Source organism: Lynx rufus, unplaced genomic scaffold, assembly GCF_022079265.1.
Source record: "Lynx rufus isolate CCGP_SWC_20201006 ecotype Redwood Valley unplaced genomic scaffold, mLynRuf1.p SCAF_25, whole genome shotgun sequence".
NCBI lineage: Eukaryota > Metazoa > Chordata > Mammalia > Carnivora > Felidae > Lynx > Lynx rufus.
This window is the reverse complement of record NW_025814840.1, coordinates 11,343,444-11,365,264: the sequence shown is the minus strand read 5'-3', so window position 1 is coordinate 11,365,264 and position 21,821 is coordinate 11,343,444. Positions and strand designations below refer to the sequence as shown.

At 41.5% G+C, this 21,821-nt stretch overlaps 1 protein-coding gene across 1 annotated transcript in view; it reads left to right on the top strand.

Moving 5' to 3' along the window:
• Positions 1–21,821, top strand: part of RYR2 (ryanodine receptor 2) — a 544,943-nt gene that overhangs the window by 209,304 nt on the left and 313,818 nt on the right. The window contains exons 19-24 of the mRNA XM_047088668.1: positions 114–247; positions 1,710–1,951; positions 7,880–8,072; positions 10,002–10,218; positions 12,277–12,381; positions 15,217–15,320. Of these exons, the coding sequence (XP_046944624.1) occupies positions 114–247; positions 1,710–1,951; positions 7,880–8,072; positions 10,002–10,218; positions 12,277–12,381; positions 15,217–15,320 (995 nt within the window). The remainder of the gene's footprint in view (positions 1–113; positions 248–1,709; positions 1,952–7,879; positions 8,073–10,001; positions 10,219–12,276; positions 12,382–15,216; positions 15,321–21,821) is intronic.

Sequence of the window (21,821 nt, the reverse complement as noted above, 5' to 3'; positions counted from 1 at the left end):
TGGCTGCCATGCTCAAACGGCTGGGTCAGAGGGAATGTGTTTGTGTTCACAAAAAGTGCTGGGATACTTGAATCTGAGAAGGGACTTAGCTGGACGTGATTGCTCTTTTTCAGGTTCTGGACGTCTTGTGCTCTCTCTGCGTCTGCCATGGAGTAGCGGTCCGTTCCAACCAGCATCTCATCTGCGACAATCTGCTGCCGGGAAGAGACCTACTTCTGCAGACACGTCTTGTAAACCACGTTAGCAGGTAGATTCACAAGGACAACGTCACCAAATAGGCGGCATAACAGAGAGATTCGTGTTCTGGCTCTATAGCTAAGGCATCCTACGGTCCGTTTGTTTTATTAGGATATTTTACGTATTCCCCCAGCGAATAGTGCAGTTTTTTCTATCAGTCAGATGGAATAATAATCATAATCATAATCATAATCATAATAGGTGAACCAAGCAGAATATGCATTTATCCCAAAGATGTAAGCTTTCATCCACTCTCATGGTTCTCACTGATGTCCTCGGGAGCGGGCTGGCCTTTATACAGGGACAGAGTTGTATATACTTATGTTTTGTGCTTTCTTAGCATATGAACAAAAGCACTACACTTCAATGCCAGTGTTGAAGTGGCCACCGTGTATAATAAAAAAGTTGAATCGGGGTGTCCAACATATGATAAATACCATAAAAAAAAATAAAGCTGCGTTTTTGGTTAGACATTCCCTCCAGGGTTATCACACATCCCTTGACTACTGTATGCCAGACACTATTCCATGGACTTTCTGTGTATTCCACACCGTGTTTGTACTAGGTTCAACTAGTCCAGCGGGGTACCATTGTGTGCATTTCGTAGATTAAAATGTTGGACTGGAAATGGAGCTCAAGTCTAACTCTGGGGACTGAGCTCTTAAACACTGAGCCATGCTGCCTTCCTTATACGAAGTATAATAATAGTAATAATAATAATAATAATAATACAGATTACAATTAAGAAAATAGTATGTGTGATAGTAATAATTTTGATATACTGTATCTAGCAGCTATCTGGGAACTATCCCCCACCTTACCCTGTTTGAAACAAAAATGTAGGGTTTGGTGTATATTTCTATATTGTGTTTTTTAACACAAGTGATTTAAGAACTTCCTGAGTGGCTGTTTGTATAATAGACGTGCTGTTATTGAGAGGTATTTCCTGAGATTGTCGCTAATCTTTACCGTTCACATAGGGTCTAAGTCCCTCAGGAAGCAGAATTAAATGCAACTCCCTAGAAATTCCTCTGCCCTCAGCGAGGCATGGAGAACAACAAAGCTGATTATCACTCTGGTTCCTTTACCAACAACATGGCTCGCTTCAGCCTCGTTCCCTATCTGACACAGAGCTTAGTTAGGGAAAATGTCTAAGTGTCCTGAATTAACAATGCCATGGATCCAAAAGGCCTGTGACACTGAGTGTCCCATCTTGAACATGATCAGTGATATGAAATATGCAGAAGAGCAACGAAGAAACAATAATCTTAGACTCCTGCGCGATATTTCCAAGTAATCCGAAAAGCAAACACCAGTTACTGACTGTTCACCGTAAGGCTGGCCGTCACCGCCCCCCGCATCAGCGACTTAGTAATTTTGTAGTACTGAAGGAAAACATATATTTAACATTTTGCATCTTGGAGAAAGGTTTGTCCGGAGTTTCTCATGTGCTGTTTGTCTCTCTTTAACAGCATGAGACCCAATATTTTTCTGGGCGTCAGTGAAGGGTCCGCCCAGTATAAGAAGTGGTACTATGAGCTGATGGTGGATCATACGGAGCCGTTCGTGACTGCCGAAGCCACTCACCTGAGGGTGGGCTGGGCGTCCACCGAAGGGTACTCTCCCTACCCTGGAGGCGGTGAGGAGTGGGGTGGCAATGGAGTTGGAGATGACCTCTTTTCCTACGGATTTGATGGCCTTCACCTCTGGTCAGGTCAGCACCCTCTGTGTCTTCCCCCGCATCCGCATGAGAAATCTGTTGCCCTTGCTCTGTGTTTCCAAAAGCTATCGGTGCTGTGTGTATAATCAAATACGTTTATTATTCAGAAATTTAACATGGAGGGGCGCCTGGGAGTAGCTCGGGCGGTTAAGCGTCCGACTTCGGCTCAGGTCAAGATCTTAGGATTTGTGGGTTTGAGCCCCGTACCAGGTTCCGTGCTGACAGCTCGGAGCCTGGAGCCGGCTTCGGATTCTGTGTCTCTCTCTGTCTCTGCCCCTCCCCCATTCACAGCCTTTCTCTGTGTCTCAAAAATGAATAAACGTTAAAAAAAATTAAAAAGAAAAAGAAATTTAACATGGAAACAATGAGTGAGAATGTTAAATAAAACTCAGAGGGAGAGAAAGAAAACTCTTACAATTATAGTACATTTCCGAAAGACTGTACTGTTGATGAACAGTATGTTAGAAAAGTGGCATTTTGATTCACAAATCAAGTGCAAAAAAGAAAAAAAAACAAATGTATGTGTTTCCTACTTGCTTTAGCAGGTGTGTGCAAAGCTTCAGCTTCTAATATAAAAGCCAAAGAACAGATCCCAGAAAATAATTGGGAGAAAGAGCCTAAGTTCCACCTCCTGGTAAATAATGTTATGTCAGGAATCCATCATCTGTGAAGTGTATTGTGAGGAGTCGGTTTATTTTTATTATTTTATTTATTTATTTTTAGCATTTATTTATGTATTTATTAATTTTTAATTTTTTTTTCAACGTTTATTTATTTTTGGGACAGAGAGAGACAGAGCATGAACGGGGGAGGGGCAGAGAGAGAGGGAGACACAGAATCAGAAACAGGCTCCAGGCTCTGAGCCATCAGCCCAGAGCCCGACGCGGGGCTCGAACTCACGGACCGTGAGATCGTGACCTGGCTGAAGTCGGACGCTTAACCGACTGCGCCACCCAGGCGCCCCAGCATTTATTTATTTTTGAGAGAGAAAGAAAGAGCATGAGCGGGGTAGGGGCAGGGAGCAAATGTGGGACAGAGGATCTGAAGTTGACTCCGGGCTGAGAGCAGAGAGCCCAATGCGGGACTTGAACTCATGAACTGTGAGATCGTGACCTGAGCCAAAGTCAGAAGTTTAATAGACTGAACCAGCCAGGCGCCCCAAGGAGTCAGTTTATAATCAAATGACACTTTGTGTGGAACTGTTTAAAAATAAATATATAGTTCATTTCACCAGCTGTCAACCTGAACTTGGATGGTTGAGTGTACATTAAAAATGATATTCATTTATTAATGCTTTAGAGTTCTAATCGCTTATAAAAACTTAAAAGTTGAATTAAATCTAAGAGTTTATGGTAATGGGTTTGTGAATCAAAGCACTTTGTGCAGCTGTAGTTTGTCATGAATACTTACTGATTTTTTCCTTTATTCAGTGCCAGTAGCTTAGTAGTCTGGAAGACCTGAAGCTGCATTTCAGATATTTTTTGGGGGGAGTCTTTAAGATTTAGTATAAAATTAATACATGATCAAAAACTCAAATAGTACAGAAGTGAAAAGTCCCTAATATCTCCTTCCCTTCACATCTACTTCCTAAAGGCGTCCTCTGTTAAATTTTGAAATACCTTTCTGAATTTCTCTATTTATAAACAAGCATATGTCTATAAGTGGCAGGCATGATTATTTTCAGGATACCACATTTAGGAGTGCAAAAATATAACTGAAGAAAAAGAATATCTTAAGCAACAACAAAGAAAAAAATAACATCTTAGTCTTTGAGTACTAGTTTTATCAAGTGGCAGAAAATATTTGTCAATGCAAGGGAAATGCAGGCATTTCAGGGTTCTCTCTGTCAAGTAAGGAGCTTGGCTGAGATTTTTCATCCTAACGTGGGGGCCTGTAGTTGGGGCCCAGGGAGCAGTGCGCCTGTCTTAACACGCAGTGGATTGTTCTGGCCTGACTATAGTCAGAGCTTCTGTTCCTGTAGTATGCTTTTCCTGCTGACCACACGAAGGCAATGACCACTAAGTTCAGAAGGCCTAACAAACATAAAATAGGGGTAATGTCTCTCTCATAATACATTTTCACTCTCACCCTTCAGTTTTCCTATCTTCTCTCTTTACTTCCTGGTATGCTTCCGCATGACTTGGGTACTCAGGTGAATGAATGAAACATGTTAACTTGTTTTCCCAGTACACAGAGATTAGGGGAGAGGGGAGATTACTCTGATAAAACAATGCTGAATTGGTTCTAATTATTTTAGCCGTATAATGCCACCTTACCATTTTCATTTTTGCATTTAGCTTGAAGCTTTTTCTTTCAACACACAAAAAGAACCCAGTGCTCATGGAATTGACCTGTATTGCATTATACTTTTTATTATGCAGTCTCTGTTAAATAAAACAGCAGCAACAACAACAACAAAAATATTCAGTGCACCTGTGAACATATATCACTGAAAGGAGGATAGGTTGTGGAAGTTCAGGAGAAAATCATTTGAAGCTTTGTATCAGGAGAAAACATTCAATTGCTTTTTAAATGGCAAGGAAGTACGCACTGTGTCTTGCCTGTAGTTGAAAGGTGTGGGTTTTTTTCAGCTACTGGGATCTGTCAGTCAACAACAAAAAGAAATAAAAGGCATCCACCTTAGTAAGGAAGAAGTCCAACTTTCACTGTTTGCCGATGACATACTATTATATATAGAAAACCTGAAACATTCCACCAGAAAAAATACTAGGACTGATACATGAATTAAGTTATGTCACAGGATACAAAATCAATGTGCATAAATCTGTTGCATTTCTGCACACCAATAATGAAGCAGCAGAAAGAGAAATGAAGAAAACAGTCCCATTTACAATTGCACCAAAAGCAGTAAGATAAAGCTAAGCAAAGAAATAAAAGACCTGTACTCTGGAAACTGTAAAAAATATGAAATAAATTTAAGATGACACAAATGGAGAGACATTCTATGCTCGTGGAATGGAAGAGCAGATATTGTTAAAATATCTGTGCAACCCAAAGCAATCGCATTCGGTGATATCTCTATCAAAATACCAATAGCATTTTTTCCACAGAACTAGAAGAAAAAAAATCCTGGCATGTGTATGGAATCAGGAAAGACTCCAAATTGCCAAAACCATCGTGGAAAAGCAAAGCAAAGTTGGAGATATCACAGTTCCAGACTTCAAGCCATATTACAAAACTGTAGTGATCAAAACTATATGGTACTGGCACGAAAATAGACACATAGATCAATGGAACAGAAGAGAACATCCAGAAATAAACCCATAATTATATGGTCACTTAATCTTCAACAAAGCAGGAAAGAATATGCAATGGGAAAAAGACAGCCTCTTCAACAAATAGTGTTGGGAAAACCACACAGCTACGTGCAAAAGAGTGAAACTAAACCACTTTCTTTCACCAGACACAAAATAAATTCAAGATGGGTTAACGAACTACATGTGAAACTTGACACATCAAAAATCCTAGAAGAGAGCACAGGCAGAAATTTCTCTGACACCAGCCATATTAAATGCTTCCTTTTTAAATTTTTTTTTTAACATTTATTCATCTTTGAGAGACAGAGAGAGACAGAGCGTAAGTGGGGGAGGAGCAGAGAGAGAGGGGAGACACAGAATCCGAAGCAGGCTCCAGGCTCTGAGCCATTAGCACAGAGCCTGATGCGGGACCCAAACTCACTAACTGCGAGATCATGACCTGAGCCGAAGTCGGATGCTTAACCGACTGAGCCACCCAGGCGTCCCTTAAATGCTTTCTTAATTTTAGATTCAGAGTCAACAAAGACAAAACTAAATCAGTTGGCTTCTGACTGATTTATTAAGGTCACAGTCATTCAGATCATTTTCTTGGGGTTACGCTCCTATTCTTTTTAATAGTGAAAGTAGAATTAAATCTGCGATTTCTGGTATAGAGCATGTTCTCTACCACTCAACTTTCTGTAATTAAAGACTGGTGATGTTTTCTGGAATGAGAATTGTGCTCATCAGCAAAAGTTTGGAGCTGTGTCTTCACTTATTCTTTTCCAATTTAAACTTTGCACAGAGTTGCTACATTCTGTGAATGCAGAACTGGATTTTCGGCATCCAAGTCCCAAGTGTTTGTAAGGGAGGGCCAAAAGTGAGATGAGTCTCGGAGCATTTAAATACGGAAGTGTGGAGGAATGTCATAGAAGAGTGGAGGAGAAAGATGGGTACAGATTTCTAATCCAGGACCGGTAAATCACACTGCTGCTGTCTTCCTTTGTGGCTAATGCGGAGGACAGGAATGTAGTTCTAATATGGATATGATAGGTTTGCTTACATGAAACCTGAAAATGCTTCCCAGTGGATTCAACAGTGTGAGTGCCATTTAAATTGTGGACCTCAGGTTGTGCACTAGTGATCCTCTCTATCTTTCCTTTTTGTTTCAGGCATCACAAGAGGGTTTGCCATGGTGACTTTTAGTCCTCAGCATTAGCATAATAATATCCCTCAGTCTGAGCAGTATATTTGGTGTATAGTAAATATCTGTGTAATGACATTTTCACCTCGATGCAAAGAAGGGTATAGATCTTTTGACGTGAGTTACATTGCTTTTATATGATGTTTTTAAAAAGCTCCCTTGGGGCACCTGGGCGGCTCAGTTGGTTAAGCATCCAGCTTCAGTTCAGATCATGATCTCACAGTTTGGGAGTTCAAGCCCTGCATCGGGCTCTGTGCTGACATCTTGGAGCCTGGAGCCTGCTTTGGATTCTGTGTCTCCCTCTCTCTCTGCCCCTCCCGTGCTCACACTCTCTCTCTGTCACTCTCTTTCAAAAATAAATAAACATTGAAAAGCTCTCTTTATTTAGGGAATTCTAAAAGTACCACTTGATAATGAATTTATTGCTTGCAGATTTGATTACTGATAAAAGTCAAAACTTACACAAAATTTAAAAAGTCTTTATCTTCTGCCAGTGGCATTTCAGATATGCTGCTGGTAAAAAGTTTGGCATGCTGGAAATTCAAAAAAGGTCTTATAAAAATGCAAATCTTGTATCATGACATCTATTTTTGTCTTTGCTCAAATTGGGAAATTTTGTATGCATTTGTGAGCATGTGTATTTGAGAAAGCCTCACCTTCTTGTCTGCCTGTGTGCCCACGAAGACTAATTAGCAAAGGAGTTTTGACATAGTCAAGAATGAGCGTAGGCCACAGGTTGGCTGGGGCAGGAAATGACGTTTATCAAATAATCATTTCACGCCTCAACTTGCATCCTGCCGTATTTAGGAAGCCAACCAAGATCTTGTGTGAAATCAATTGTAAAAACAAACCAGTTGGCATATGCTTGCCTCTCAGCAAACAGTGCACGAATGAACACATTTTCTGCTTTCGTTATCCTTCTATATTTTTATTTTATAAAACAAAGGGGATTTAATATTTGGCAAGGGGACTGACATGCAAGTCCTGGTGTTCTTTTAAACCATTAATTTAATCATTATTACAACTCTGCAAGGTTGTGGCATTTGGCTTTATAAGAAATCAAGGTCTACAGAGGTTATTAATGGGCTGATGGTCATACAGATGGTAGTTTGTAAAACGTCTGTTTGAACTCAGATCTCTCCCTGGAGCTTTTTCTCTGACATCATCACGTTATCAGCTCTGAGATGATTTGTGCATCAAATGCCATTCATCTCCACGCAGAATTCTCTGCATATGAGAAGGCCCGTTTTATAGTAAAGATAGCAGCATGGCTCCCCCCAAAAAGCAACAGCTTTTGGACAAAAGATTTAATATATAACATTAATATGCATTCAAGACTTACTCTCTTCCAGTATTGTGCGTTGATTTGTCACTACTGATTCAGATCTTTGGCTCTGAAGATGATGCTGTGAGGAAGAAAAAAAATAGAAAGTCACATCTGTTACTGTTTTTCCTCCATAGGTTGTATTGCACGTACTGTAAGCTCACCGAATCAACATCTCTTGAGAACCGACGATGTCATCAGTTGCTGTTTAGATCTGAGCGCCCCAAGCATCTCATTCCGAATTAACGGGCAACCTGTTCAAGGAATGTTTGAGAATTTCAACATCGATGGCCTCTTCTTTCCAGTTGTTAGTTTCTCTGCAGGAATAAAGTTAGTATTTCTGTGTGTTTTTTGGTCTGTGTCCCTTTTGACTTCTCATTCTTTCACAGAAGACTCTGTACTGCCATCACCCACGCTTCCCTAACCTTCTCTCTCACCCCCGGGGCATCTGTCCCCGGGGCATGTTGCTAGTGCCTTGGAAGAAGAGGTAAGATTCACCCCAGAGGGGCATCTCGAGGGGCTGAATGCTCTGTCCACCTATTCTGCCATTTAGACGGAGCCATCTGCTAAACCTCTCCCAAATAGTGTTCTGGAATATTTCAAGCCAATTTAAGTTTACTTTTTATTTAATAAAGGAAAATGAACTATATTATGTAAGAAAGTACCACTTATTTCCTTATATTTATTTTCATCAGTTTTTCTTTTCTTGTCATCATCTTCCCCCACCCTACTCCAAACCCCCCTCATTCTACAGAAACTAAATGGATTTTTTTTGTTCATCAGGTTGAGATATCTCCTCTGTGTTACCCTCTACCTGTTACACTTGTAAATTATCTGCCTGTGATCAGCTGGGTCAAGGTGGTTTCTTCTAACTTTCTGCGTTCTTGCTATTACCAGATGGAAAGAGATAAATGATAATTCTTTGGAGTTCTACAAAGAAAACTTTAACAAGCATCGGTCTGTTGTGATAAGGGGCCACGTTGTCACCTATTAATATATGCATATAGCTAACTAATGAGAATGGCTCTCTTATTACGACTGGCCATCGAGTTATTCTGGTTATTGTTTCTATTTGAATTCTATCCACATGAATAATTCATGGTTACAGAAGCACCATATTGAAGAGGGGACAGAGAAAGCATGAATTATTAGCTATCCACGCACCAGTGACCTTTGCTGGTGTATTCATACAAACTGTATTTCTTTTTATAATTTTTAAAATTTAAAAATTTTAGTTTTAAAATTTTAGTTGTCCTCATTTTTTGCTGTTTGCTTTTTATTTTATTTACTAATTTATTATTCCTGTTATTTTTGGCCTAGAACCGAAGCAGAGAAATTAGAAAAAAAATTGCAAGGAAAAGGAAATTTTGATTTTCCTTTATTTAAAAAAAATTAATGTTTATTTATTTTTGAGAGAAAGAGAGACAAAGCATAAGCAGGGGAGGGGCAGAGAGACAGAGGGAGACACAGAATCTGAAGCAGGTTCCAGGCTCTGAGCTGTCAGCACAGAGCCGGACACAGGGCTCGAACTCATGAACTGTGAGATCATGACCTGGGCCGAAGTCGGATGCTTACCTGACTGAGCCACCCAGGCACCCCTGATTTTATTTTGTAAGCTGAGCACCCCATCATTTAGCTATGTTTCGAAAAGTGTTGTTCAGTGGAACTTGGATTAAATTATCTTTGATATAATCATTTCGATGTATTAAAGATTTTAGTAAGACTTTTTGTCGTCGAATAAGAAATAAGGTTGCCTTCTTTCTTTTACAAATGAAATTTCATTTGAGTTCCCTTTAAGGAATTTCACTGAGAAGTTGGACACTGGAAAGTGACTTTTTTTTTTTTTTTTTAAATCAGACCTCACCCAGTCCTGTAATTGAAAATACATAGATATTTAGATAATGTCTCCTCTTTCTCAGTTGACTGTTTTGGCCCCTTGAGACATTCAGTGACTCATTACTGTGTACAGGCATTTCATTCCCAAAGGAGTCTGTTGTGTGTGACTTTGCTGTTTCTCCAGTGAATGATAGTTTTCCCTGACCCAGCAACATCATTTAATCCATTTTTTCCTGTGATCCCATTTTATCTTTTGTGCTTAGAGGCTCTTAGACTCTATGGCACCCACATTATGGCTTGGGGGAAAAGTGTGGTGTCTGATAAAGTTAATTTTGTGCTGAGAATTTACTCCTCGTCTTTTGTTGATGAGGCGACTTGCTATACATCAGAGCTGTCACTGACCCTGGCATGCATCCTTTTTAGGGTACGCTTTCTGCTTGGGGGGAGACATGGAGAATTTAAATTCCTTCCTCCACCTGGGTATGCTCCTTGTTATGAAGCTGTTCTCCCAAAAGAGAAGTTGAAAGTGGAACACAGCAGAGAATACAAGCAAGAAAGAACTTATACCCGAGACCTGCTGGGCCCCACGGTTTCCCTGACGCAGGCCGCCTTCACACCAATCCCTGTGGATACCAGCCAGGTACCCGGAGCAGACGTAATGGTGGCCACTTGTACCGCCACACTGTTGTACTGTTCTCATGGGCCATGGTTTTCCGACGCTTTTATCCGCAACCCTCAGGAATGCATCTGACAGTCCTACGATTCATGTGTATAATTGAAGCACGTTTCATAAAAACAATGCTTACCTTTACCACTTCCTCTCATCTATTTTCTGTTTGATTTGATTCTATTCTTTTTAAGGGTGGTCTCAAGCCACTACATTGATTTCCTGATGCACTAATGTGGGTCACACCTGGAGGTAATGGATGCTAATTTTAGGGTGTAGTTTTTTAAAATTTCTCCTCCCATCTCGATACACTATTATTTTAAAGCAATTTAACTGAACTTTTTCTTAGGTCGAGATTGAGATTGTGGGCTTTGGAGTGAGTCATAGCACCCAGGGTCAAATGCTTACTTTGGGACCTTGAGGAAGTTACTCCCCTCGTCGATTAGGACCCTAAGGGTATGGTTAATAAATAACACGTTAGCACAATACTTTGCAAACAGGCACCCAAGAAATATTAGGCTTCATTCTTGCTTTTCTGTTTCATACATGTGTACATATCCCGACACAGACAATGAGTTAACTAAATATGGCTCTATCTTGACACTGAAGTAACTTCATTAAGGTTGGTTAGATATTCAAAGTTTGTATTAGTTTCGAAGATCCAAGGGATTGCTTCTAGATCCTGAAGTAGAATCAATACCAGGCCTCAGAGGGTCCAGTTGTTTGGCGAACGCTTGCTTAGCTCCTGGCATCCTCTTTTCTGTCTCGTCATGCTGAATTTTTATATTATTTAGTAAAAGGAGCAAGCTTTGTTCATGCCTAAAACTTAATGTGTGTCGTTTCTGGCTGCACGGTGGCAGGATAGGTGTGGTGCTTCCAAAGTGTGGTAGTAAACACGATTAGGAGGATGGAACTGGGCCGGGAGGGACGGTTGGATTCTGCGGTGAGAACACATTGAGGATTTCCCGAGACCTAGAGTATCTCTACCGTTGTGGGGACAGGGAGCAGTGACAGCCTGCATTTCTGGGGCAACTGCCTCATCAGCGAACGTTGTGGGCAATCGCCTGCCCTCCGTTTGTGGAGGGGACTGGCTGTGGGGTGACACGTAAGTGCATCACCAGACGTGAACAACCAAGCCCTCGCCTTGAAAACCATTCGTGTTCTTTGTGAAGAGGTCATTAAACTTTCTCTTTTTAAAATATTTATTTTTGATAGAGAAAGTAGGGGAAGGGGAGAGAATGGGAGACAGAGGATCTGAAGCAGGCTCTGTGCTGACAGCCAAGGGCCCAGCGGGGGCTTGAACTCATGAAACGGGAGGTGATGATCTCAGCTGAAGGGTGCTTAACCGACTGAGCCACCCAGGCACCCCTAAACTTCCTCATTTTAATGAGAGCATGTAAAGATAGTTTTCCCTTAGAAGCTCATACTTGGAAACCAATGAGAGTGGTAGAGTAGAGTTAAGGGAAAACATACGTCACTACAATCAGATATTTACAGACTCAGAGAGCCTATGGATTATCCTTTGGCCACTGAATCGCCTTCATTCTGGCCTATGGGGAATGACCAGGTTGGTTTAAGAACTTTGAGGTGATTTCTCTTTTAAGTGATGCACACTTTGGTAGCTATATCCCACGCCCATGAAGGCATCTTTCTTAATGGTGACTGCCCCCATCAACACTCTCTTTTTCTTCTTCCCAACTTCTCATATATTCCCTTGGAAACATAAGCTGTCCCACCCAAAGTCTCCAAATTACCTAAAAAATGTAGCTATACCTAATTATATTTTAATAATTACATTAGAATGTTTAGAACCTCGTTATATTAGTTTCAATGGTTTATGATGGTTTTATTTGGTTCAGCTCACTGTGAGGATAGTTAGCACTATTTTATTGCATTTGTTTCTGATGTCTTTCTTTCTTTCTTTCTTTCTTTCTTTCTTTCTTTCTTTCTTTCTCTCTTTCTCTCTTTCTCCCTCCCTCCCTCCCTCCCTCCCTCCCTCCCTCCCTCTCTTTTCTTTTCTTGTAATTTTAGATTGTGTTACCTCCTCACCTGGAGAGAATAAGAGAAAAACTGGCAGAGAATATCCATGAACTCTGGGTTATGAATAAAATTGAACTTGGCTGGCAGTATGGTCCGGTAAGTAATTTTGAAATTTATTTTCAGATTTGTTAATACATCTTTCTGAAAACCTAAATTTTTCTCACTCATCCTGCTATGTGGCAACATGAATCGATTAGATTGATTTTTCCCCTTACATATTAGTTTTTGTCCAGTTTTTCATTACGAGAGGGGACAACATTATTGGCGTGTCTGTTGAAGGATGGCTTGGTTGCATAGACCATTGAAAAGTTGTCATTCTTTAGGCTGAAAGTTATATTTTTAAATCAAGGTTAACATATACAGACAATAAGCATTGATTTCTAAGCCACTTGGAAAAAAAAAAAACCTCATTGAAATTGAGAGTGAAAGCTGAAAATGAAATCAGTCATTTTTCTTTTCCCCTCCCTGGTGTTTTACTTCTTTTAGTCTTAACTGTGTGTAGCAGTCAGTACGGAGCCTGTCATAGTTGATTTCATAGGTGGAAAATAGGCTGAGATACAATGATTGAATATATTTCCAACTTCGTATTTAAAGATCTCCGTTTTTAGTTTGTCAGTAAAATTTAGATTAAGGAGAAAAAGCACTTCCTATGCGATTCCATGTATCCTAGACTTATTTTTAGCAGGACTGTGACAATACTTTTATTTGTATAATGTTATTAGTCTAAATATCCCAAAGATTGTACTTTCTTATATTTGACTGAATATAGAAATGGGTGTATTCATTCTGTCGTAATTTATCGCATTGAGCTTTATTTTTTTTTATTTTTTTTAATAATTTTTTTTTAACGTTTATTTATTTTTGAGACAGAGAGAGACAAAGCATGAATGGGGGAGGGGCAGAGAGAGAGGGAGACACAGAACCGGAAACAGGCTCCAGGCTCCGAGCCGGCAGCCCAGAGCCCGACGCGGGGCTCGAACTCACAGACCGCGAGATCGTGACCTGAGCTGCAGTCGGACGCTTAACCGGCTGAGCCACCCAGGCGCCCCTGTTGCATTGAGCTTTAAATAAAGAACATTTAGGATTAGCGTTAGTGGTGATACCACATGATACCCCCATTTAGCGGTAATACTGTATGATCCTCTACCTCCTCACATTTATGTATTATTTAGATAAATACATTTTCACTTTCCATTTTCACATACAATCTCACAGGTTCCTGGATTAAATTTCCACAACAGTGCGCTGGGCTATGTGTTATTTCAGTTTTACGGGTGATGATGTCTCCTCGGAGAGTCCTCACAGAGGGAAGGGCCTTGAGAGCAGTCACAGGGATCGTCAGGAGCTAGGACTGGGATCCAGATTTTCTAGCTTCTAGTCTGGAACTGTTTGCGCTGTAAGATCTGCCGAGGCTCTTAACAGTCCCTGAGGTAGGAGATGGTGAGTTTCACAACTGTGCGCCTGGCAGTGGGGAAGGAGAGACATGATTGCAAGACGTGTTTTAGAGTTCAAGTATCGGATATGGATAAGAGAGGGAGGGAAGTCTGGGCAGATTTTTGGTTTCAGCTTGGACCTTTGAGAGGACAGTAGTGTTATTCTCTGGTATAGCTAATAGAGGGGAAGAGGACATAACGTAAATGGGGAGTAGAGTATCAGGACTTGGACACATTCACTTCTACTTTTATGTTTAGAATTCATGTAAAGTCCTGTGATTCTAGATTGCATTTCCAGAGTCACACATTTAGTCAAGTACATATTGTATATGCTTTTGCCTAAGTCCTGTTCATTTGTAAAGATCACTAGGAAGAAAAAACAATATGTTATTTTTAACATAGTGATGCCTGAAGAGTTTTGTAAAAAAAACCTTTGCTCACGTTCGCACACTTTTTATGTGGCGTTTCTAGAACCTGGTAATTATTCCCATGGAGTAATTTGTACCCTAACAGCATATGACTGTCATCTAGTGCTACCAGGGACCAATGCCCGTGTCACTTGGGTCTCCAAGAAGATTAAAAAAAAAAGTATTTAGTAATGTAAGGATCTAGAACAGATTTCTTACTAATTGATTCCTAAAGTCTTGAATTTTGTTTACTCTTATTGCTAATACACACTTTTAAGGATTAATGTGAAAAGTGCCTGTATTAGGCTGATTTTGTCAAGGTGAAGGAATGATTTGTGTTATCTGGAGGTTGCAGCGGGTGAGATCAACAACTGGAACCATCTCAAAGATCAGTCATGCTGCTGATTGACGTCTCCAGTCCGTTTGGCTCTAAATACGTAAAATGACTATACATGAAAACTAAATCATCACTGCACCTTCTTACGTAGAATTCATTTCAGTTTACAAAACATTTGTTAAGTGCCTGTCACGTGTCAGGCATGTTCTAGGTGCTGGGAATACAGCAAAGAACAAAAGAGAACAAAATCCCTGTTTCTTTGATCTTACATTCTAGTGCCAGGAGATAGACAATACAGTAAAGTATCCGGTCCGGCAGACCAGAATTTGTTAGCAGGTGGAATTTGTTATGGAAGAAAAAGAAAGTGTAGGGTGAGCGGGCAGACGGCCGCATTGGGAAGGTGGATAGGATAAACCTGGTTGAGAAAATAAGATTTAAACAAATGCGGGAGGGGGCTGAGGGGGCGAGCTGTGGGTGTCCGGGTAGAGCAGGCATGGGACCTGGGGCCAGGAACTGTGACAAACAGAACAGGGGCCCAGAGAACGCCAAGTTTTACCACTGACCTCAAACATTAATGTGCCGGGGGGGTTCCAGGGCGAATTTGCTAGGGTGATGAGCTGGGGCTTCCTTCTTGCTTTCCCCCTCCACTTTCCCCCTCCACTTTCTCCTTCCACTTTCCACCACACAGATGGCTTGCCGTTGCTAGTGTCTGATATTGGAGACTATTACATGAGGATTTTCTGCCCTGTTTCAGGTTAGAGATGACAATAAGAGACAGCATCCGTGTCTGGTGGAGTTCTCCAAGCTACCGGAGCAGGAACGCAATTACAATTTACAGATGTCGCTTGAGACCCTGAAGTGAGTTTGTTAACTTTTCCTGTTTTCCTATCTGCCTTACGTGGAACAAACAAGGTATCGATATAGTTTATAATTCAGCGTTGAAGTTAGAACTTCTCACAATGCACAGGTGGATTGGATCAATATTTGTTGGGAACTAGACTTTGACCTTGTCATTTTATGTCTTTATAAAGTATTTCCCAAAGAGCATCCTACAGATGGGTGTTACAGAACACAAGGGTTCTGTGATCAGATATAGTGCTGCTCAGAGTGTGGGCCATGGACCTGGTCAGTCACAAATTGTTATTGATTTGTGACAAGATAAGAAAAACTACTAACAATAAGTGTTTAGAAACTTTTATACCAATTCAAGGGAGCAATTTTATGTCTTACTGAATAATTTATAAACAGTAATTTATAAATAATTTACACAATGTAAGCTTGTATTTTATGTCTTCATTTAAAAAACTTAATTTTCTCGGGGTACCTGGGTGGCTCAGTCAGTTCAGCGTCCGACTCTTGATTTTGGCTCAGGTCATAATTTCATGGCTTGTGAGTTCGAGCCACATTCAAGCACTGCATCAGGGTCTGAACTGACAGAACAGAGCCTGCTTGGGATTCTCTCTCTCTCTCTCTCTCTCTCTCTCTCTCTCTCTCTCTCTCTCTCCCTCCCCCTCTCTCTCTCTCTCTCTCTCTCTCTCTCCCTTTCAAAATACATACATACCTACATACGTACATTTTAAATTAAAAAAAAAACACATGGTTTTCTCTGACAAGTTTTTTTTGTATTTTATCAGAGAATCAGACCACTACAGGCTAGAAATTAAAAGAAAATTGGTCCTTCATCACAGATAGTTTGAGAAACACTGCTCTAACACATTTTAAAGATGCTGAGTTAAAATAATTGAATAAGTTTTTATTTTTTACTGATGGATTTTCCAGTACTATGAATCTTTAAATTGCGGTGGAATCCATTTATATTTCCCCAGATTATTGAGCTATACCGTCTTTTTTTCAGAGGATACCTCAGGACCTTTTGCCACACTTTGAGAAAGGCTACTGTAGACTGTTCGCATGCCATCTTAAAAACAAATTTAATGTTTATTCATTTTGGGAGACAGAGAGCGAGTGATGGAGGGGAAGAGAAAGAGGGAGACACAGAATCTGAAGCCTGAAGCAGGCTCCAGGCTCTGAGCTTGTTGCATCCACACGACTCCTGAAACAGAATGCTACGGGCACCAGTGACAGTCACAACAAAGTTTATTACAATGAGAGGCAAGGCCGACCGTTCAGGACCAACACTCTTGACAAGAGTGCGGCCCCGAACAGCCAGGGTACAGAGTTTTTATAACCGATCACATCATTTTATCATCACCTGGGAACAGAACAAAGAAACAGGTCCCAGATGAGTTAGAAACAGTTGTCTAATGAGGTGTTTACTTTAGACTTTCTGCCTCTAAGTTGCAACCAGTGGATCTCCTTGACCCTGCCTCTGAGGCTCTTTTCTTTGAACTTTTGTTTCCTTAATTGGTGAAGCTTAATTTACAAGGGTATGAGGCGTAATTTACCAGAGCAAAGCAAGGCTGTTATCTCTTAACCTTCAGTGTCAACACAAAGCTGTTATTTTTCAAGCTAAGCATTAGCCCTAACTACAATTTAACCCTTACAAGCTGTCAGCACAGAGCCCAATGCAGGGCTCCAACCCATGAACCATGAGATCACGGCCTGAGCTGAAGTCGGACACTTAACTGACTGAGTCACCCAGGCGCCCCTTGCATGTCATCTTTAAAGGCAGATGTGCTTTTCAGTAACTCTGCCAATTGCTGTCATGAAATGTGCCACTTAACCATTGCAAACGAAAGAATGAGGTGGTATAAAATAAAGGAGGGAGAACAATGTTACATTTTAATACAGAAAAGTTCAGAAAATATTTTTTTTTTAATTTTTTTTTTCAACGTTTATTTATTTTTGAGACAGAGAGAGACAGAGCATGAACGGGGGAGGGGCAGAGAGAGAGAGGGAGACACAGAGTCGGAAACAGGCTCCAGGCTCTGAGCCATCAGCCCAGAGCCCGACGCGGGGCTCGAACTCCTGGACCGCGAGATCGTGACCTGGCTGAAGTCGGACGCTTAACCGACTGCGCCACCCAGGCGCCCCCAGAAAATATTTTTGAAAGCACTATCATGTTTCTTTTATTCCTTTTCTGTCCTTGATGACCCTCTAGGACTACATTTGTTCAAATGGGTCACTTATTCTAATTCATGCTTATAGTAGGCTTATACGCTGCGTCCGTTTTTATTTGTTTCAATTTTGTGAAGGGTAAGGAGTTACTTCCGTGGAACCGATTTTACCAAGGATTCAGAACATAAAACTTAACCACCTTGTCACACTCTAGGTTTCGCGTTCAGGTATATTTCTTCAAAGATGTGATAGTAATTAACATTATGGAAATTAACATATTGGGCATAGAATGAGTTTAGGTTCTACTATTGATTTAAAAAGAAAGGGAAATATATACAAATCAAGTAAGTTGAGAACCTACCAAAGATAAAAATTCGCAGTGTGTGCCGGTGATAAAGAATGCATAATACATGGCTGTGACCTGTGTACCCCGTGTTTGGGATGCCCTGCCTTCCTTTGTGTTCTTGATGAGAGGCTTGTACATTTCAATAAGTAATTCACAGCAGCTCACCATTTGCCCATGTTTGACAACAAAATGTTTTATTGAAAGGTCATGGTCGAAGATAATGTAGTTAAATTTGCAGTACACTCCCTATAATTTTAGTGATTGGCAACTCGGCCAGCTATTGCAAAGGGCGAATCCTGGGAAGCAGTGAGGTGGAGAAATCTCTGCATTTGCATTTAGTGTGTTGAGTTTGACTGCATGTAATCTGATCTCATTCCTAAGAGCCATTGGTGGCTGGTTTGATTAATCATCAGAGTGCATGTACCATGGTGCTGTTGCCCATGGTGAATGCTAATGACCTTTTTCATGAGCCAATTCTCAATAGTTTATGGTTTTACAATGAGCTGATTTAATCTATTTCTTTAAAAAAAATTTTTTTGAGTGTGTTTATTTATTTTTGAGTGAGAGAGATACAGAATGTGAGCTGGGGAGGGGCAGAGAGAGAGGGAGACACAGAATCTGAAGCAGGCTCCAGGCCCCGAGCTGTCAGCACAGAGCCCAACACAGGGCTCAAACTCACAAACTGCGAGCCCATAAACTGCAAGATCATGACCTGAGCCCAAGTCAGATGCTTAACTGACTGAGCCACCCAGGTGCCCCTAACCTATTTCTTTAAAAATTTACCTTAGCACCGGAAGAGACCCCCACCTCTCCAAAGTTTGGCCCAATCTCAGTAGTTTAGAGAAAGCACGGTAGTTTCTTCCTGTATTTTCTTTAGTCCTTTGTTTGAAAGTCTCCAGAGCAAAGAAGGAGAGAACAACTTTGACTTTGGTTGGTATAGGTTCAAGCACTTGCTGTTCTAAAGGAATCTTAGATTTTTCTGAAGCTTAGATTTTCTTCCCTCATTGAAATGGGGGTCATAGTGAATCTACCTTGTGGAATTGTGGGGACTAAATCGTAGAATACTGATGAAGCCTTGAGCACTACATGTCTGACACGCCATAAGAATATCATGGGGGTGATTAACACTTTATTCATTTGAATTCTGGGAAGTGCCAAGTACCAGAGAAGCAAAAGATTACTCCAGCATATCCCTTATTTGGGGTTAAAGGGTTATTTTAAGTGAATTTGAATTTTGGATGCTCTTCTGTGAATTTTTTGTTGTTGTCGTGCCAATTGTTGAGAGAAAACAACGTCAGATTTGATAGTCGTCTGTGTACTGTAGAGTTCTGCAGACTTCTGGCACCTTCTCTCAGGACGGCACAGTGGTTACAGCATGCCTGCCAAGCCCTGTCCCCAGTTTAACCAGTGTTCCTAAAATCTTAGTTTCTGATTTATTCCCAGTATTTTCTGAATTCCAGATATTAAATTTTTTTTAAGCTTATGTATATATTTTGAGAGACAGAGATGCATGGGTCGGGGACAGGTAGAGAGAGAGGGAGAGAGAGAATCTCAAGCAGGCTCTGCACCATCAGCATGGAGCCTGATGTGGAACTTGAGCCCATGAAACCGTGAGATCATGACCTGAGCCAAAACCACCAATCAGATGCTAAACTGACCAAGTCACCCAGGCACCCCGATCTTAATTATTGAATAAATGACTTATGTTTGGGAAGTGAAAGTTATAATGATTTTTAGTCAACATAGTGTATACTTGCATAGAATCTTTCTTTGGAAGGGGCGCCTGGGTGGCTCAGTCGGTTAAGCGGCCGACTTCGGCTCAGGTCATGATCTTGTGGTCCGTGAGTTCGAGCCCCATGTCGGGCTCTGTGCTGACAGCTCAGAGCCTGGAGCCTGTTTCAGATTCTGTGTCTCCCTCTCTCTGACCCTCCCCCATTCATGCTCTGTCTCTGTCTGTCTCAAAAATAAATAAACGTTAAAAAAATTTTTTTTAAATAAAAAAAAAGAATCTTTCTTTGGAAGTTAATAAAAATCGAGGAAGACTATGACAGTGTTTTTCTTCTGGTCAAGTAGTTTTTTCCTTAAAATTATTTTTGGGAAATGTGATTTGTTTGCATATGTATGTAGGGAGGGATGAGATGAGGAATCGGGACACAGGGACACCAAGGGGAGCAATATGGAACCAGGGGAGAAAAGTAGCAGTTAAGAGAAGAGGAGTGATTTTTGTTTAAAAGAGCATGTTTCCTGGGCACCTGGGTGGCTCAGTCAGTTAAGCATCTGACTTCAGCTCAGGTCATGATCTCGTGGTTTTTGAGTTTGAGCCCCGTGTCGGGCTCTGTGCTGACAGCTCAGAGCCTGGAGCCTGCTTCCGATTCTGTGTCTCCCTCTCTCTCTGCCCCTCCCCCACTTGTGCTCTGTCTTTCTCTGTCTATCAAACATAAATAAAATGTAAAAGAGCAGGTTTCCCTTCTAGTTTTGTGTGTTATTTTAGTTCAGTCTCTTGCTGGCAACAGTTTTCCCCATCTCTAAATATTGTGACTCTTCTTACCGTTTATTTATTTATATTTGAGAGAGAGGGAGCACAAGCAGACAGAGACAGAGAAGGAGGCACAGAATCTGAAGGAGGCTCCAGGCTCCAAGCTGTCAGCACAGAGCCCAACATAGGGCTCGAACGCACGAAGTGTGGGATCATGACCTGAGCTGAAGTCGGACACTCAACCGACTAAGCCACCCGGGTGCCCCTAAATATTGTGATTCTTTCTGTTCAGTCCTGGGCTCAGTCTTCTCTCTGTTGCAAAGTCTTCGGGCATTCTCCTCCCACGCAGATACCACACAGGTGCGGACAACTCCCTAGATGTACATCTGTACCCCAGACACCTGCCCTGTGTGTCTCCCGTTCTTCAATTGGTATTTTCCCTGTTTGCGTCTGAGGCACCTTGACCTACAGACTTTCGTCCCCTGTGAATGGCATCTCCACTCATCCTGCTGCATAGACTAGAAGCTTAGGAGTCATCCTGGACTCCTCCTTTTGTTTGATCCCTGCATCCAACCCATCATCAGGTCCTCCCAAGTGTATCTCCAGTCTTTCCCCTTCCCCGATTTCCACAGCACTCCTCTCAGTCTGAGCCATCATCACGTGTCACCTAGACTGTCACGGGAATCTCCTCACTGCCCCCCCCCCCCACTTGGCTTCTTCCAATTCATTCTGTGCACAGCAGCAGGTCTCGGCTGCCCGGATGCAGTCATATACATGTTGCTTAGAACTGTTCGGTGGGTCCCCACTGCACTTAATCAAATGTCCCAGCCTCATGGGTCTGTATAAGCCCTGGGCGATCTGACACCTCCCACTTCTCAGTGTATCTAATTCCTGCCCTTGTTCCGGCCCCGTGGTTTCTTCCCTCCACTGATTCACATTTTGTCCTGCCTCCTACATGCCGTTCCTTTGGCCTGGAAAGTTCTTTGCCTTACTCCTAGATAGGCCCCTCCCTACCCATTCCTCACCGTTAGGCGTAAATGTACTTCCTCGATGAGACCTTCCCCATGACCTCCCCACTCTCTCTTATAACACCTTGTAGTATTTTTTATAGCTCTCAACACAATTTTTAGTATTACTTTCCGAGTTATTTAATACGTTAATATTTACTATTGGACCGGAAGCTCTATGAAGGTAGGGGCCGTGATGTTTTGTTTTGTTTCGTTTTCATTCACCGTCATAATACCCGGTTCCAACAAAGCATCCAGCACAGAAAATTTACTCTGTTGCCAAATTGCTTGGATATTGCAGGTGTTCCTCAAACTTTGTGATTTGTTTAACCCCTCCAGTCTCAGGCTTTTAAAAAGCGTTCTTCCCCTCGAATGGTGAAGCGCTCCCTGTAACACACACCAGCTATCTCAGAGTCGCTTCTCTGTCCCCTCACCCAGGGCCTTCTAATGATCCTCTAGTCCATCCACTTAATTCTTTTCTTCCATCGCTAATGATGCAATTAGCCCTCCAG